Source organism: Ochotona princeps, chromosome 4 (assembly GCF_030435755.1).
Source record: "Ochotona princeps isolate mOchPri1 chromosome 4, mOchPri1.hap1, whole genome shotgun sequence".
Taxonomy (NCBI): Eukaryota; Metazoa; Chordata; class Mammalia; order Lagomorpha; family Ochotonidae; genus Ochotona; species Ochotona princeps.
The window spans coordinates 54,623,033-54,639,571 of record NC_080835.1 but is presented as its reverse complement, the minus strand read 5'-3'; the positions used below and the strand labels follow the sequence as shown (position 1 = coordinate 54,639,571).

Genomic DNA, 16,539 nt, shown 5'->3' with positions numbered 1-16,539 from the left:
AGAGATTAACCTGTGATTGTTTAGCGCCTGACTCACGGCGCTGTGCAGGGGCAGGGGAAGGGAGGGTGGGCAGGCAAAGGGGAGATGGGCCCTACTGCAGAGCTGGAGGACAGGGTGGGCCTGACTCCCCCTAAGTCTGTTGATTTGTTCTGGCCACCTCAGCACTTTCTCAGGATGCAGGATGTAGCTGCTAACATGCTGTGCCTCCAAGATAAGGGGACTCTTGAAAGCAGGGAGGATGCTGGGAGGGCTCTGCGGAAGCGCCTGCAGACTTTGGCCTCATCCCTCCCACCTAGCTGGACACACAGGGCTGACCTGGTCTGGCCCCGAGGGGGCAAAGTCGTCTGGCCCCTACAGTCCTCTGGGCAGAGGTTGGGAAGGCCAGCACCCACTTCTTGGGCAGATGTGAGGGTGCAGCCAGTGAGGGCTGCCATTTGCACCTCGGGGCCGTGGCAGAGCTTTGGGTGGAAGTGAACTCTGCTTCTGGGGACCTTCACCAGCGCTGGGAGGCCTGAGGCTGCTGCAAGATGAACTCGGCCCTGGGATGGGCCCAGACCCTGCTGTCTTGTGAATTGGGGCTCTTGGGGCTCTTAAGCTTCAGGAGCCCACAAGGGCCAGGAGGGGGCAGGGATGGGTTGCATGTGGCAGGCAGGGACCTGCATGGTCCTGAGTAGCCTCAGGCTGACTTGACCCTCTCCTGATCCTGCTTGCTCCTCCAGTGGGAGCGCCTGTGGTTCCTGCTGCTCACCTTCACCTTTGGCCTCACGCTCACTTGGCTCTACTTTTGGTGGGAGGTCCACAACGACTATGACGAGTTCAACTGGTGAGTGCGGGGTGGGGATGGGGGTCAGGACAGGGGGCCCTGCCAGCAACTCAGCATGTGGCTGCAGGCAGGCTGAAGGAATGAATGGAGGAATGGGTGTGGGTGGGAAGGACATCACAGGCTGGTAGGCAAATGAAGAGAGCTGTGCCTTGACTGGGTCCCCACTGGGGGTTTAGGGAAGGCTTCCTGGAGGAGGAGCCCACGTGACAGATTCAGACACCAAGGTCCGGGGTCACATGGCCGGTTGGAGGCAGAATTGAGGCTCAAGCCCCCTCCCGACTCCCCGTTCAGTGCTAGTTCTTCCTTTGGGTCAGAAGCAATGGTGGGTGAGGCCAGGAGCAAGTCCTGGGGCCCTCTGACTCCTGTGAGATGCGGTGGTGGCTCTTACCTCATCAGGTCCCTGAGGACAAAGTGAGAGGTGGGCACAGGGAGGTGGGGCTCAGCGCCCCTCCCCTAAGTGGGAGGGCTGCGGCCTGTGTTGGAATCAGGGCTCCCGAGCTGCTAGGCTTGGCAGGTCGCAGTTCTAAGATTCACTGATAACATGACCACTCTGTTCTTGGGACCAGGTAGGGATGGGGTGTCCAACTGAGCCCCAGCACCAATGAGCACAGCAAAAAACATGTCCCCCCGCCTTGGAAAGATGAGCTGGAGCCCCAGGGATTGGCCTCTGGCCTTCCTTAAATGCCACAAGTCGATTACTCATCTTTGCAGGTGTCCGAGGCTCAGACACCAGTGAGAGGAAGTGGGGTGCACTCTGGGCTGACCTCCCGATGGCGGATGCCAGACAGTTCTGTTAAACTGGAGGCTCGTGGGGTTAGTCCTGATCATGAACTGATAGGGCGACTGAGACCCAGGCCATAAGACCAGTTAGTGCCAGAAACAGACAGACCAGACATAGCAGACCATGGGACACAGGGGTTAAGTGACGTGGGCCTTCTGAAGGCACCCAGGAAGAGGCAGGCACAGCCCACTGCATCATGCCCAGGAACTCATGTGCCTGCTCAGAGCAAGCTGCCCCTGCTGGCAGACTCAGCAGAGGAGGGGGGTCCCACCCATCCAGAGGAACTCCGGCATGCCCAGGGCCTGCAGCCCTGTTTCCTGCCTCCAGGCTCTGGGGCTCCGTACTGCGGTTCAGGAGAATCTCTCAGGGGGCTCCTGTGGTGGAGGGCCACGTGGCCACCAGGAGGCTGAGGAGGGGCCAGCAGGATTGTCGTCATGCTAGGCAGATCCCTGCCCAAGGTGGCCACACCTGTCTGTGGGACCTGAGCATCTTTCGGGAATGGTTGCAAGGAGCAAGCCCTGCCCCTCCTTGGGCCTCAGTTTCTCCAGCTGCACAGTAAGAGGAGGGATACAGTGAGCTTCTCCAGTCTCTGACAGTGAGGTTAAGGGAAGAGCAGGTGCCCCCAGTTGAGACCCAAGATAGCAGTGGCTCACACTGCCCAGCACAGACTAGCTTCCTTCACCGCTTAGAGTGAGTTGCTGTGAGCCTGCCTTCCCAGCTGCAGGGAATGGGTATACGTGTTTCAGTGTCTCTGGAGAGCAACAAAGCTGAGTCTGTCAGGAGCTTTAAGGAGTACCTTCTCTAGGCCTGGCGCTACGGAGCAGTGAGTAAAACCACTGCCCATGACTCTGGAATCCCATACGGGATTCATTGATTCGTGTTCTGGCTGCTCCATTTCTGATCCAGCTCCCTCCTAATGGCCTTGGAAAAGCACTGGAGGATGGCCCAAGTGCTTGTGCCCCTGCCACCCACATGGAGACCTGGATGAAGCTCCTGGCTTCAGATCAGCTCAGCTCTGGGTGTTGAGATCATTGAGGGAGTGAACCAGAGGATGGATGCTCTTTCCCTCCCTCTTCCTTCTAACCCCCTTCAGCTCCCTGGTAGTCCCTTTCCTCTGAGCCCACCATTGTCCTACAGAAGCCATGGGAAATGCAGGCCTCTGTACATGCAGCTGCCATTCCTGGACTAGTGTACATGCAGGTGTGAGTGCATGGAAGTCAGAAGCTCCATCCACAGCGGGCTGGCTGTGTGTGGTACACGGATGCCATGAAAACCCCCAGAGCTGAGCTGTTACTGACTCATGCTGCTGGGTGTTTGTGCCCAATCAGTCAGTGCTGCATTAGGAGGGTCCACAGTCTGCCGAGTACTCCGCGAATGGGTGCCTCGCCTTCCCTCCCACCACTCACAGGGTGAAGGTGGTCTCCTAATGCTCTCATCCAGGGAACATGTAGAGCCTCAGAGAGGTCAGGTGCCACTTTCTATGCCACAGGTCTTCCCCAAATTGCCCCCCCCTTTTTTTTTTAAAGAAGAGTGACAGAAATCTTCCATTCACTGAATCCTCGCATGGCTACAATGGCTGGGGCTGGGCCAGGCCAAAGCCAGGAACCCGAGACTCCATCTGGTACTCCTGTGTGGGTACAGGGTCCCCAAGCACTTGCACCATCCTCCACTGGCTTCCCAGGTGCATAAGCAGGGAGATGGTTGGGAAGTGGAGCAGCCAAGGTTCGAACCAGTGCTCCAGTGTGGAATGTTGGCATCATAAACAGTGACTTAACTTGCACAATACTGGCCCCGAGATCCTGTATTGTCAAGCTTTCACCTTGACATTAAACTGAACGTCCCAGTTGAGGACATCTCAGGCTCCATGAAGCTGGCAACCTCCACAAGGTCCTACGAGAGGCAGTGTGGGGATATGAACCAGTGCGTGTCCCTCCACCAAGCCCACACCCCTTCCACTGCCCCTGGTGTGCACCAGTGAGGGGTGGGGATCCCACCTTTGCTGTGGACAAGCACACGGGTCTGGGGGAAGCGCGAGGGCTAAGGCCATACTGGTCCTGACCCTATCCCTTCTCCTGACAGGTACCTCTACAATCGCATGGGCTACTGGAGCGATTGGTCTGTGCCCATCCTTGTGACCACAGCCACCGCCTTCACGTACATCGCAGGTCTCCTGGTATGAGGGGTTGGGCTGACTAGGGAAGCGGCGGTGAGTGGCTGCCTGGCTGGCCCCAGATGCCCACCCTGGGCTCTGCACGCTGAGGCCTGGGTCTTCTCAGGTGGGTTGGAGGTCTTTGTGCTTATGTCAGTCACCTTCCTCTTCCTGGGATCCAGCAGGGGCCGTTCCAGCAGCCAAGGCCACCGCCGACTTCCTCTTCCTCTCCCCAGGGTTCTGCTCCTCCCTGTGGATCTAGGGTTCCCAAGGGAAGGCCAGGGCTCAGGGCTCTTTCACAATCCTGGGATTTGGAGATCCCCAAGCATTTGGGAAATTAACTAGGTAGCCCAAGTACTGCAGGAGCAGCTGGAAGAGGCTGGATAGGGTGTTCCATTACCTGTGGGGAGGGCTGCTAACTCCACCTTGCCTGGGCCTGGGGCAGCAACAGTGGGGAGAAGGGCACGCAGAGCCCTGGAGGAGGCCTGACTGTCCCTGTTTGGCGCCCTCCTCAGGTCCTGGCACTATGTCACATCGCCGTGGGGCAGCAGATGAACCTACACTGGTTGCACAAGGTAAGGGCACCTGCTTGGAGCTGGGAGGGGGAAAGGAGTGGCCTGGACGAGTCAGCCCTCTCCTGGTCTCCTGGCTGTGACTGTGATGTGTTCAAGAGTTGTGGCCCAGGTCTGCGCCTCCTCTCTCAGCCCTCTTAGCAACCCGACAGATGTAGGGGACTGTGATCATCCCATTTTGCAGTCAGAAAGACTGACATATAGAGAAGTTAAGGATCTTGCCAGGGGTCTCCAAGTTCAGGTATGGAAAGTTCAGGATTCAGGCCTATGGCTGCTCTGGGAGATGGCAGTAACAGGCAGGCCATTCTAGCCTGAAACCAGGAGCCAGGAACTCCATCCTGGCCTTCCAGAGGGGCATCTGGGGCCAAGTGCTTAAGTCAACCTCTGCTGCCTTCCCAAACAGGTTAGCAGGGAGCTGGACCAGAAGTGGTATAGTTGAGATTTGAACCTGCACTCCAATACCTAGGGGGCTAGCCCACAAAGTAATGGCTAAACTCACTCCACTGTGCTGGCTCCAGTGAGCCCTTTCTAAGATCCTGAGGTTGGCGCAGGCCTTGTGGCCCACCCAGCAGGTTAACCGGCCCCTAGGGATGTCCACATCCATATCAGAGCACGGATTCAAGCCCGGGCTGCTCCGCTTCCAATCTTGCTCCCTGCTAGTGCACTCCTTGGGTGGCGACATGTGATGATCCCGGTAGCCAAGTCCCTCCCATCCCATGGGAGATCTTGATGGAGTTCTTACCCCTCTGGCTCCTGCCTTTCACCTGGCCCAATCCTAGCTTGTGTGGCCATTTGGGGAACAAAGTAGTAGATAGCTTTCTCCTCTCTGTGTGTCATTGTGCCTTTCTAGTAAATGAGCCTTTAAATACAGTGCTGATGTGACTAAGTCATTCTCACTTAAAACCTCTTCTGCCACAGCCATTGCTCCCAGGAGCGAGTCTGAAGCAGTGGAGAATGTGCTTCCTGCCAGAGGGGAGACGCGGAACAGGAAGCAGAAGAGGGGCTGGGGACCTGGGATTGGGCTGCATGGCACGGGGGGCGGTTCATCAGAGGCAGGGTAATCAAGTAGGCTCAGAGCCTGGAAGGAGTGAGGAGCAGCCAGCAGCCCAGGGTCACTTCCTACCTCTCTCCTGCTGGTCTCTGCCTTGGAGTCTCTTCCGGGAGGCCCTGCCTTCCCCCAGCTGCCAAGCTGACATTTGAAAGCTCTGTGCCACCTGGCAGCTCGGCACTGGGGCTGGCACTCGCTGTGGCCACCTTCTGGGGCCCCAGCCAGCTCCCAGCAGGTCAGGTCCCATGGCTTGATCTTGGTGGCGTGGCACAGGCAGTCAGCCAGAGGGGGGATCCATATGGGGAGTCAGATACTGGCAGCTACGCAGCTGCCTGCTGCCCAGGGGCCAGGCACGCTTCCTACCGCCCACATGGAGATCCTGGCAGGAGGGAGCTCAGGGCAGAACTGACCACAGGGCACATTTCAGGACACCCTCGCTCTCTGTCCTCATTCCAGCCTTGTCATTTGACCCCGAGAGTCTCAGGGATGCTTGTTCTTTCTCATTGGCTTCTGTTCCTGCTTGACTACCTGATACCTTGTTCACAAGCCCGAGGATACCACGCCATTGTCCCCAGCTTCTTGGCAAAGTGGTTAAGAATCGATGCGTTGCTCATTTTGCTGGCAATGCAACCGGTAACTTACATCCTCTGTTTTACCCTAAATGAAATTCTCGGAGTTGCTTCTTCTCCTTGGGGGGAGTTAGGAGCACCCCGTGCATGCTCCCAGTCCACCTGTGCAGCCATCCTTGCCTAGGAGCTGTTGGCCAATGTCCTGACTTGTGCCCATCTCCTGGGGAACAGGCCACCCCTTGGCTTTGTATTTGTTTTCAAGAGTCATTCATTTATTTTAAAAGAGTTACAGAGAACGAGGAGAGAGAGGGATCTTCCATCTGCTGGTTTACTCCCTTAGATGGCTGCAATGGCCAACACTGGCCAGTCCACAAGGGGACAGGGGCCCAAGCACCTGGGCCGTTCTCTGCAGCCTTCCCAGGCATATTAGCAGGGGGCTGGATCAGAAGTGGAGAAGCTGGGACTCGAACCAGAGCCCATATGAGTTGCTGGGACCGCAGGTGGGAGACTTCATCACCTTCCTTGGTTTTAAGTGATGGGTTGTGTTCAGCATCTCCTGGGTGAGTCAACTGTTCTCTCATCTCTGTCTCTCCAGACCTCTCTCTCTTGCCATGGATCTGCCTTGTGTTCATGACTTCTTAGCTCTTCATATGTTTGGGATGTTGGTCCCTGGCTCATTTTTAAGATTTATTTGTTTTTATTGCAAAGTCAGATATACAGAGAAGAGGAGAGACAGAGAGGAAGATCTTCCATCCATTGATTCACTCCCTAAGTGACTGTAATGGTCAGAGCTGTGTTGATCCAAAGCCAGAAGCCCAGAGCCTCTTCCAGGTCTCCCACATGGGTGCAGGGTCCCTAGGCTTTGAGCCATTCTCAACTGCTTTCCCAGGCCACAAGCAGGGAGCTGGATGAGAAGCTGGGCTGCCAGGATTAGAACTGGTACCCATATGGGATCCCAGCTCAATCAAGGCAAGGACTTTAGCTGCTAGGCTACTGCACTGAGCCCTGTCCCTGGTTCATGAGTGCAGATGATTCTTCCCAGTTTATTAGTCATCATTTGTACTCTGCCTATACTTTGCCACAGGGATTAAAAAAAAAATCCCAAAGTATTTTAATCCATCATCCGTCAGAAAGGTCTGTCCTACCCCAAGACTGAAAAAGAAAATCTCTAGGCTATCATTTATAGCAGTTAAGTTTTCACTTTTATAAGCACTTAAGTCTTTTTTTGTTTTTCAAATTATTTTGTGGTCTTCCTTTGTTCCCATACATTTTCTTGGTGAAGAACATCTTCAGACACTCCAGAGGCCAGGCACATCCCCTATCCCTCGTCCTTCCTCAAGGAGGGATCCAAACAAGATCCAGGGAAGGCCTGCACCTGCGCATCCGGTGCCCCTCCCCCAGCCACAGCCCCAGCTCGACAGAAAACCCAGGCCCAAGAGGGAGGATGTCTCCACCAGGCTCTTGGGGTGGGACTTGGCCTTCAGGGTCAGATTTAAGGAAATGGGCTGTGCTGTCACCAGTGCTTGAGGACACCAGGTTTGGGGAGGGCAGGGGAAATCCCCAGGCAAAAAGCAATTAAGCCTGCTGCCCGCCAAGCCCAGCACTAATGACATTTTCAGTTGTGTTGGGTTATGAGGAATCAGCTTTATTGCCAGTATTTCCAGCGGCATTTGTTCTGAGGCGTACAAGAAACGACCCTTCAGAGACCTTCGTGGTCTCCCACCAGCACCACTGTGCGGGTGCCAGTTTGGAGGTGGCAGCTGAGGAGTGTGTTCCTAGGACCCCAGCTGCCTGGCAGGGACAGGAGGCAGCCCCTGCCCTCCCCAGCCCCAAGCACCCCCTGGGCCCGGCTTAGTCACTGGAGGTTCTCCAGGCCCACTGCCCCCAGCAAAGGCCTTGCAGCTGCAGAAAGGAATGTGGGGAGAATGGCTTGGGAGAGGCAGGGAGGCCAGGTCCTCCTGGGGAATTTCAGGGGGTCTGAGTGTGGCAGCACAGAAGTATGTCCTGGGCACTGGAGGGGCAGGCCTGGCAGTGTGTGGGGCGGGGTGGGGGGAGGAGGGAGCAGGGCTGGGGAACCAGAAACCTGAGCTTTTTTTTTTTTTAAGATTTATTTATCTTTATTACAAAGTCAGATATACAGAGAGGAGAGACAGAGGGGAAGATCTTCCGTCCAATGATTCACTCCCCAAGTGAGCCGCAACAGCCGGTGCTGAGCCAATCCAAAGCCAGGAACCTGGAACCTCCTTCCGGGTCTCCCACGCGGGTGCAGGGTCCCAAGTCCTTGGGCTGTCCTCAACTGCTTTCCCAGGCCACAAGCAGGGAGCTGGATGGGAAGTGGAGCCGCTGGGATTAGAACCGGCGCCCATATGGGATCCCGGGGCGTTCAAGGCGAGGACTTTAGCCGCTAGGCCACGCCGCTGGGCCCTTTTTTTTTTTTTTTTTAATTTTAGATTAAAAAGGAACAGTTACAGGGCCAGTTCAGTGGCCTAACAGGCTAATCCTCTGCTAATAAGCACCTACATCTCATATTGGTTCTGGCTGGTGTCCAGGCTGCTGCACTTCTGATGCAGCAGAGGAAGTTCCAAAACCTCACAGCTGGGAAGCAGCTCCTGGCTCCCAGCTTCGGATCAACTCAGCTCCGGCTTTTACAGCCATTTGGGGAATGAATCAGTGGATAGGAGGCCTCTATCTCTCTTCCCTGTAAAAACCTGCCTTTCAAATAAAAGTAAATACATCTTTTTATTTTTATTTTTGATGTTTACACAGTTAATCACGGTGGGAAGGGTCGAGGATTAGGGGAAAGCGGGTGAGACCACTGTTTCCAGATTTTCCCCTTCTTCCTGTATCTTGGGGAAGGGGAGAAATAAGGGGAGACGCCACACTCAGTCTCCCAACTGTATCCACACAGGGGTGGGAAACAGCCACTGGATATCACCCCAGGGTCCCTGATGAGTAGCATGCTCCGAGGGTTCCACTCGACTGGTTTCAACAGTTCTGAAATGCTATTGATCTCACTGATCCAAGGATGAGAAAATCTTTCCAAGGTCCATTGGCTGACACAGTCCATCCCAGAGTCTCCATTCACCGAGATAGTTGCTGCAAAATAAGTAAATCTCAAAAGGAAAAAAAAAAAGGAAGGTAGTTACAGAGAAGGCTCAGAGATATTCCATTTGCTGATTCACTCCCCAAGTGGCCACAATGGCCAGAGCTGAGCCAATCCAAAGCCAGGAGCCAGGAGCTTCTTCTGGGTCTCCCACATGGGTACAAGGTCTCAAGGCTTTGGGCCGTCCTCTGCTGCTTTCCTTGGTCACAAGCAGGGAGCTGGGTATTACATGGGACCACTGGGACATGAACTACCACCCACATGGGATCCTGGCACATGCAAGGTGAGGATTTAGCTACTCAGTCATTGCACTGGACCCCTGAGCATATTTTTAAAAATCATTTGAAAACCAGAGCCAGAGAGAGTTAGGAAGGGAGGGAGGGAGAAAGATCATAAGAAAATACTTTCCCATTAACTGGTTTATTGCCTAAATGGTCACAACAGCCAGGACTGGGTCAGGTCAAAACCTGGAGCTGCGTGGGTACAGGGACCAAAGAATTTGTGCCTTCCCAGGCATGTTAGCAGGGAGCTGGATCAGAAGCAGAGCAGCTGGGACTCTAACCAGCCTTCCAGTGTCAGAGGCAGCAGCTCAGTCTCTGCTTCATCCCCAGAGAGCTTTGCCCTCCGGAGATGACCACCCCGCTCCAACGCCCTGTGCTCCAGCACAGCTGTGACCTGACCTCTCCAGCACAGGCTGCAGGAGGGTGGCCCCGAGGCTGGGCTGGGCTAGGCAAGCCTTGAGCTCGGGACCTTAACCAAAGCCCTGGCTCCAGGTGCCTGCTAAGGCCGTTTGCTCCTCTCTCGCTTACCTGAGGACAGAATTTTGCTTAGGAGGTGGCTGGGAGGCTCCGGCAGGGCCGTGGAGTGGCCTGCGCCTACCTCTTTCACTGTCTGTGTTCCCTCCTTAGCTGTGCTTTCTTCTCCCATCCCCCCACCCCGTCAACTGTCTCTGGTCCCTCCCTCTGCCAACACATTCCATCCCCTCTTACCTCTCCCATCGCACTGGAGACCCTCCCCCCTGTTCTAACCCACTGTCTGGTGCCTCTCCCCCCTTCCAGATAGGGCTGGTGGTCATCCTGACCTGCACAGTGGTGGCCGTGGCCACTGTGGCGCAGCTGTGGGAGGACGAGTGGGAAGTGCTGCTCATCTCCCTACAAGTGAGTGTGGCCATGTGGCTCTGTGCTGGCCAAGGCCAGGGAGGGGCAGGGACCCTCAGGGGCCTGCAGATAGAAACTACAGGGTGTCCCCCTCTGCTTGTGCAGGGCACCGCACCCTTCCTGCACGTGGGGGCCCTGGCCGCCACCACTGCCATCTCCTGGATTGTGGCAGGACTGTTTGCCAGGGCAGAACGTGCCTGTGAGTATAACTGGACAGATGGGGGCCTGCCCCTCCAGCCCCTGGGAGCACCAGTGCTGCCTGAGTTGGCTCACAGAGGACCCCTTCCCTGCCCCCTCCCCACTGCCCTCCCTGTTCACTGAGTGTGCTGGTCGGGTGGAGGTGGGGTCAGGTCTGTCCCTGCCAGACCTCCTGGTTAGGGCAGGCAGGAACCCACCAGGTCAGCAGGTGGCCTGCCCTGTGTCTGCAGCCTCGCAGGTGACCATTCTCTGCACTTTCTTCACCGTGGTCTTCCTGCTCTACCTGGCCCCTCTCGCCATCTCCTCTCCTTGCATCATGGAAAAAAAGGACCTGGGTCCCAAGCCCGCCCTCATCGGCCACCGCGGGGCCCCCATGGTGAGTGGCATGGTGGACAGGGCAGGTGGGAGCAGCTGCCGCTCTGGGGATTAGAGGTGAGCAAGGTGGCACAGCATTAGCCACAGTTCCCAGGTATCTGGTGGAAAGGATCTGGAATGCTTGGGTGGGCCTGGATCTTGAAGAGCGTCGGTGCAGCCTGGAACCGGCTGTGAAAGTGAGCAGCTGGAGTGGCTTGAGCTGGAGAGAGAGGAAGGAGTACAGAGTCAGGGCCCTGGTCATCCCCTGCAGCACCCAGTGACCCCATGGAAGATGGCAGGCTCGGCCCCTGGCATCGTCTCTGTGCCTGGTTCCCTCACTGTGCAGCCTGGGAACAGTACCGGGATGTGCTGGGGGGTGAGAATGGGACCTAGCATGCAACATGCCAGGATACATCACCTCCTGCCTCATACCCCACATGTCAAAGTAAGGGTTGCACATTGCCATTTCCTCTCTGGACCCAGGCACTCCACCCATGGGGTGGCACGTACCAGCTACACCACCAGGGGGAGTCCCACAGCATCACTGGGCTACCCGTGGTAGTGGCCGCATCTCCCATAGTCACTGCCCCGATGGACTGCCTAGTACCCTGGAAGCCCCTCCTCCAATGCACAGGGTGGGCGTTACTGTCCACGTAAGACACAAAGGCAACCACCCTTAGGCCAGACCCTGCTGCCTTCCCACCAAGCCTGCGCTGGCCCAGCTCTCCATCTTCCCAGTCAGCCAGCAGGATCTGGGTTTTGGGTCTGTTTTGCCTTGTGCTGCCTGTGTGCCTGCACTGCTAGCTGTGATGTAGGCGAGGAGGAGTTAGAAGGAAGTGCCTGGAGGTGGGGGTGGTGCCATCCTTTTGAGGAGGGGCCTTGAGATGACCCCACCCCTGGAACTCAGCCTGCCCTTCACACCTGCCCCCCATAGGGGGCCAGGTGAGCAGAGAACCCCACACACCTGGGTGTACAAGGCTGGCTGAGGGCACAGCTCTCGGTAGAACCCCAAGTTTGGCTGGAGGAAGGGGGGTCAGCTTTCATGCCTTCTCCAAAACGCTGGCACCTAACCCCAAGGAAGTGCCTAACCTGTGTATAGAAGCTTCCAGAAACTGCACAGCCCCTCCTCAGCGTCTATGAACCCACGCTGGGGACAGTCCAGGGTGGTGGTGTTTACAGGAAGATGGACAGGAGCTCCACAGCCCTGCTCCCTGTAGGTGGGTGGGTGGGGGTGCTCCACTGTTCTGGGACACAAGCAGCATGTCCTGCTCCCTCACCTGGAGTCTGCTCTGCCCTGGAGCGGGGAAGAAAAGAACTTACATTATGGGAACCCCACTCTACCAGGCTCTGGGCCAGGGTCTTAATGCCCAGCGCCTCCCCTGTACGACTGATGATGTCAGCCCATTTTCTAATAAGCAATGGAGGCCCCCAGATGCCATCAGGAAGCGGAGCCAGGGACCCACTTCCCAAAGAGGAGAGGAACTCAGGAAAACAGCCTGGGTGAGGTGCTATGACCACAGGCCTTTCAGGAGAGCCTGCCCTCCCTCCCTCCATTCTTCATCCTCATGCCTGGTCTTAGCCCTGGCCTTGGTCTGGTGCTGCCCCTCAGCGGCAGTAAAGGGTATGACGGGACCTCTGAACCTCTGAAAAGGGGACCCTAGCACCCTGGGTCAGAAGCTAGGGAAAATGTGGCCCACAAAAGGGAGAACTGCACGCAGGGGCACACAGCTAGTGAACAGTAGGGGCGGGGTTGCAGCCAGGATCTTCTGACCCAGGTCATGAGTCGTCTGTTAGATTGCCATCTACTAAGCACTTTCTGTGTGACCTGAGAGGGAGGGAGGAAGGTGGTGGTGTCAGGTTTGCGCCAGAGAAGGGGTGCAACCTTCTCTGAACCTCAGCCTCCACATTCACCCCCTCCTGTGCTCCAGGCTCTCCCCATGAGCCTGAAACTCTGCATGCAGGCAGACTGTAAGGTTCCCCCCACACCCTAACACACACAGTTTAGTTCAACACCTAGACTGAATTAGGTTCCGCTAAAGCAACAGAATCAGCATGGCAACACTGCCCTCTGCATTCCCTGCCCCCAGGACTGCCCACTGGCTGGGCAGGGTGGCCTCCATTGAACCCTGGGTCTCCCCTGCCGTCCTCTGTCCCCAGCTGGCTCCAGAACACACGCTGATGTCCTTCCGGAAGGCCCTGGAGCAGAAGCTGCATGGGCTGCAGGCTGATGTCACCATCAGGTAGGTGTTGGGGAAGGGAGGGGAAGCAGAGAGGATGGCACCTCTCCTCCACCTCACAGCACCCACGCCTGGGCCCTTGCTGCTGGCACCCCAGGCCCCAGGGCCTTGGAGATGGCTGGGGGGAGCTGTGTCTCAGCCATGGCAGAACAGGTGCCCTGTTCCTGGAAGGATATAGAAGGGAGAAAAAGAACAGATGCTCTTGGTTCAAGAAGGGGTGGGGCTGGAGCTCAGGTACTCTGCCACAGACATGCTCAGACCAGTATGGCTCTACATGGCGAGGTTCACACAGGCTCCTGGGGCAGACGAGCAGAGGCAAGGATGCTGCTGAGACCTCACTAAAGCATAGCTGCCTGTCCAGTAGCAGAAAAGGTCCCCTGTAAGAATGGGACAGGGTTGGGGGACAGGTTGTGCACTGCTCAAGGTGAGCACAGACATGAGGACACTGTCAGAACTGCATGTCTCACCACCTTCTAGTGTCAGAAATGCACTCTGGGGCAGTTTACACACTGGGGTCTCCAGCAGCCCTGGTGAGGGACAGGTGGGGCAGCATGTGTCCAAGGGGGCCGCGTGGACACTGCCCTTATCATGGTATCACCCAGTTGTGGTTCCAATCCAGATGCACCCCTCTCCTGGCTGCACCTTCCTTCTAGGGTTGTCAACTCTATTTCCACATGGCCCACCAGCTACTGCTATTGCCTTCCCCATGCCAATGGGGAGCCCACAGCCCCGAGAAGGTGTGTGTGGGTGGGTACAGAGGTGAACCCTGGTCAGGGTGACACAGCTGCTGGCCGCCTCCCTACAGCCTGGACGGCGTGCCCTTCCTCATGCATGACACCTCGCTGCGGCGCACGACGAATGTGGAGCAGGAGTTCCCGGAACTGGCCCGCCGGCCAGCCGCCATGCTCAACTGGACCATCCTGCAGAGGCTCAACGCTGGCCAGTGGTTCCTGAAGGTGTGGCTGTGCCCAGCCCCCGTGTGAAGCACATGCCCCAGCCAGGCTAGTTACTGACCATCCCCGGGCCCCAAGCACAGCAACCCAGGCCCAGATCCCATGCTTGTCTCTGCTGCCCCAGGCGCGTCTTCCTCATTGGGAAGAGCTGGTGTTGGTGGCGGTAGAGCCCTGAGCGCTCTAACACCTGAGGGCAGGAAAGAGAAGGTGGTACCTGCTGGTGTCTCCCAAGCCACTGCCTACCCCCTGGGGAAGCAGGCTGTGGGGCACCAGCAGCCATGGTGGTCCAGAGGTCCCCACATTTGGGAGCCAGGAAGGCACAGGGCAGGATCAGGGTGGAGGAGGAATAGGGGGCCAAAGGGCTGTTGACATGGCCATGTGTGGTCCCGCCTCTGTCAGACTGACCCCTTCTGGACGGCCAGCTCCCTGTCACCCGCTGATCAAAGGGAGGCCCAGAACCAGTCCATCTGCAGCCTGGCAGAGCTCCTGGAGCTGGTCAAGGGCAACGCCACATTGCTGCTGAGCCTGCGGGAGCCACCTCGGGAGCACCCATTCCGCAGCAGCTTTCTCAACATCACACTGGAGGCCCTGCTGCGCTCTGGCATCCCCCAGCACCAGGTGAGGCCACACTTGCCATGTTACAGCCATGCACCCTGGCCTCCACGGCCGGGGACAACCAAATCCTGTGACACACATGGGGGCAGGAGTGGGGCCGGGCTCTGGTCCCTTCCTCCCTTGGAACAGAAGAAATCAGACACCTTTTTATTTTATTTTTTTGAGGACTGATTTATTTGAAAATCAGAGCTATAGGGCAGAATGGGAAGGGTGGAAGAACTCTTCCACTGTTGGTTCACTCCCTTAAGTGTCCACTGGGCCAGGCCAAAGCCAGGAGCTGCTTCTGCATGGCAGGATCCCAAACGGGTCATCCCCCACTGCTCTCCCAGGTGCATTATCAGGAAGCTGGATCAGAAGTGGACCAGCCAGTACTTGAACCAGCACCCATACGGGTAAAGCAGAGAGCAGCTTTATCCACTGAGCCACAGTGCTGGCCCCTGGACACTAACTCATGCCAGCACCCTGGCTACTGTAGTGTCATGAGCACACTTGGAGGGAAGCGTCCCCTGATCATGTGTCAGCTGAGCTTTCGCTGTGGATGGATCCCACCTCAGCAACCTGACCCTTGTATGTATGTACACTAGAATGTTCTCTCCTGCCTGCAGGTCATGTGGCTACCCAACAGGCAACGGCCCCTGGTGCGCAAGGTGGCACCTGGCTTCCAGCAGACATCGGGCTCCAAGGAGGCCATTGCCAGCCTGCGCAAGGGTCACATCCAGTGGCTGAACCTGCGCTACACTCAGGTGTCCGGCCAGGAGCTCAGGTGCCCCCCCACCCCTGCCCCAGGCTCACCCAACTGAGCACGCAGGGCCTGGAGATACGAGGGCGAGAGCACCCCTGAGCAGGCCTGGGTATTGTGCCTGAGTGTGGCCTTCCTCCAGGCTCAGCTGGGAGGGTGGCGTGAGGTGGGCTGAGGAGGGACCATGCCTCACAGGCAGGCTTCCCGCCGGGGCTCAGCCTGTCCACTGCCCCACCCCGGCCCCCAGGGATTATGCAGCCTGGAACCTCAGTGTGAACCTCTACACTGTCAACGCGCCCTGGCTCTTCTCTCTGCTGTGGTGTGCAGGAGTCCCCTCAGTCACCTCCGACAACTCCCACGCCCTGTCCCAAGTCCCTTCCCCACTCTGGATCATGGTAAGCTGGAAAACATTTTAAAATTGAGGATTTTTTTTGCCCCCATTTTACTTGAAAGGCAGTTAGCAAGCGTGTACACATTTCTGTGTGCTGGTTCATACCCCAAATGGCTGCACCAGCTGGCAGCTGAACCAGGAGCCTGGCTTTCCATCTGGGTCATCCACAAGGGTAGCAGGCAGCCCGAGTGCTGCAGCTGTTTTGTGCTGCTCACCCGGGGGAGAAGCCAGGACTTAGTCACCACACTGCGCCGTGGGATGTGGACACCTCAGGTGCGGTTGGTGTTCCTGCTGCACCCAGAGGTGGGAGATTGCTGGGGGGCTGGTGTGGAGTGGCTTGTGCCCTGGCCTTGTCACTTAGCTAGCCTTACTCTTGGGCCCTTGCTGGTGAGGTCTAGGGCTGGGGGAGTCCTGGCTGGGGTGTGGGGTGCACTCGAGGCATGAGGACTTTCCTGGCCTCTGGAGTCTGTGCCAAGGTGGCTGAGCATGAAACCCAGAGAAGCATCACCGGCAGGGCCTTGGTGGGCAGACAGCTCCATGGGGTTTCCGACAGGGTTGGGAGGTTGGGAGGTGTTGATTATGATTTGTCTGAAAGACTTGGAGGCTGCTGGGGAGGGCAGGTAAGACTGGGACACAAATGGGGAATGTTATCACCTGCTCTAGGACGCCAGCAGAGCCACGGTGCAGCTGGCTGCTGTGCACTGGCACGCCCTGCTTAGACCTTGGGGCCTGGGAGCCCTTGGCCTCTGCTCACCCCTACCTTCAAGGACACAGAAGGCAGGTGGAGGGCATCCTTAGGGCTGACTGTACCAGTGTTGATGAGTCAGATCTGAGCTGGGGTTGGCGGGCG

The 16,539-nt window shown here is 57.1% G+C and overlaps 1 protein-coding gene across 5 annotated transcripts in view; it reads left to right on the top strand.

Annotated features, from left to right (window-relative positions):
- Positions 1–16,539, top strand: part of GDPD5 (glycerophosphodiester phosphodiesterase domain containing 5) — a 69,992-nt gene that overhangs the window by 47,922 nt on the left and 5,531 nt on the right. For all 5 annotated transcript variants that reach the window (XM_058663589.1, XM_058663590.1, XM_058663592.1 and 2 more), the window contains 11 exons: positions 720–823; positions 3,684–3,777; positions 4,269–4,328; positions 10,104–10,202; positions 10,308–10,401; positions 10,631–10,776; positions 12,912–12,994; positions 13,797–13,947; positions 14,344–14,562; positions 15,165–15,322; positions 15,546–15,693. In XM_058663589.1, the coding sequence (XP_058519572.1) occupies positions 720–823; positions 3,684–3,777; positions 4,269–4,328; positions 10,104–10,202; positions 10,308–10,401; positions 10,631–10,776; positions 12,912–12,994; positions 13,797–13,947; positions 14,344–14,562; positions 15,165–15,322; positions 15,546–15,693 (1,356 nt within the window). The remainder of the gene's footprint in view (positions 1–719; positions 824–3,683; positions 3,778–4,268; positions 4,329–10,103; positions 10,203–10,307; positions 10,402–10,630; positions 10,777–12,911; positions 12,995–13,796; positions 13,948–14,343; positions 14,563–15,164; positions 15,323–15,545; positions 15,694–16,539) is intronic.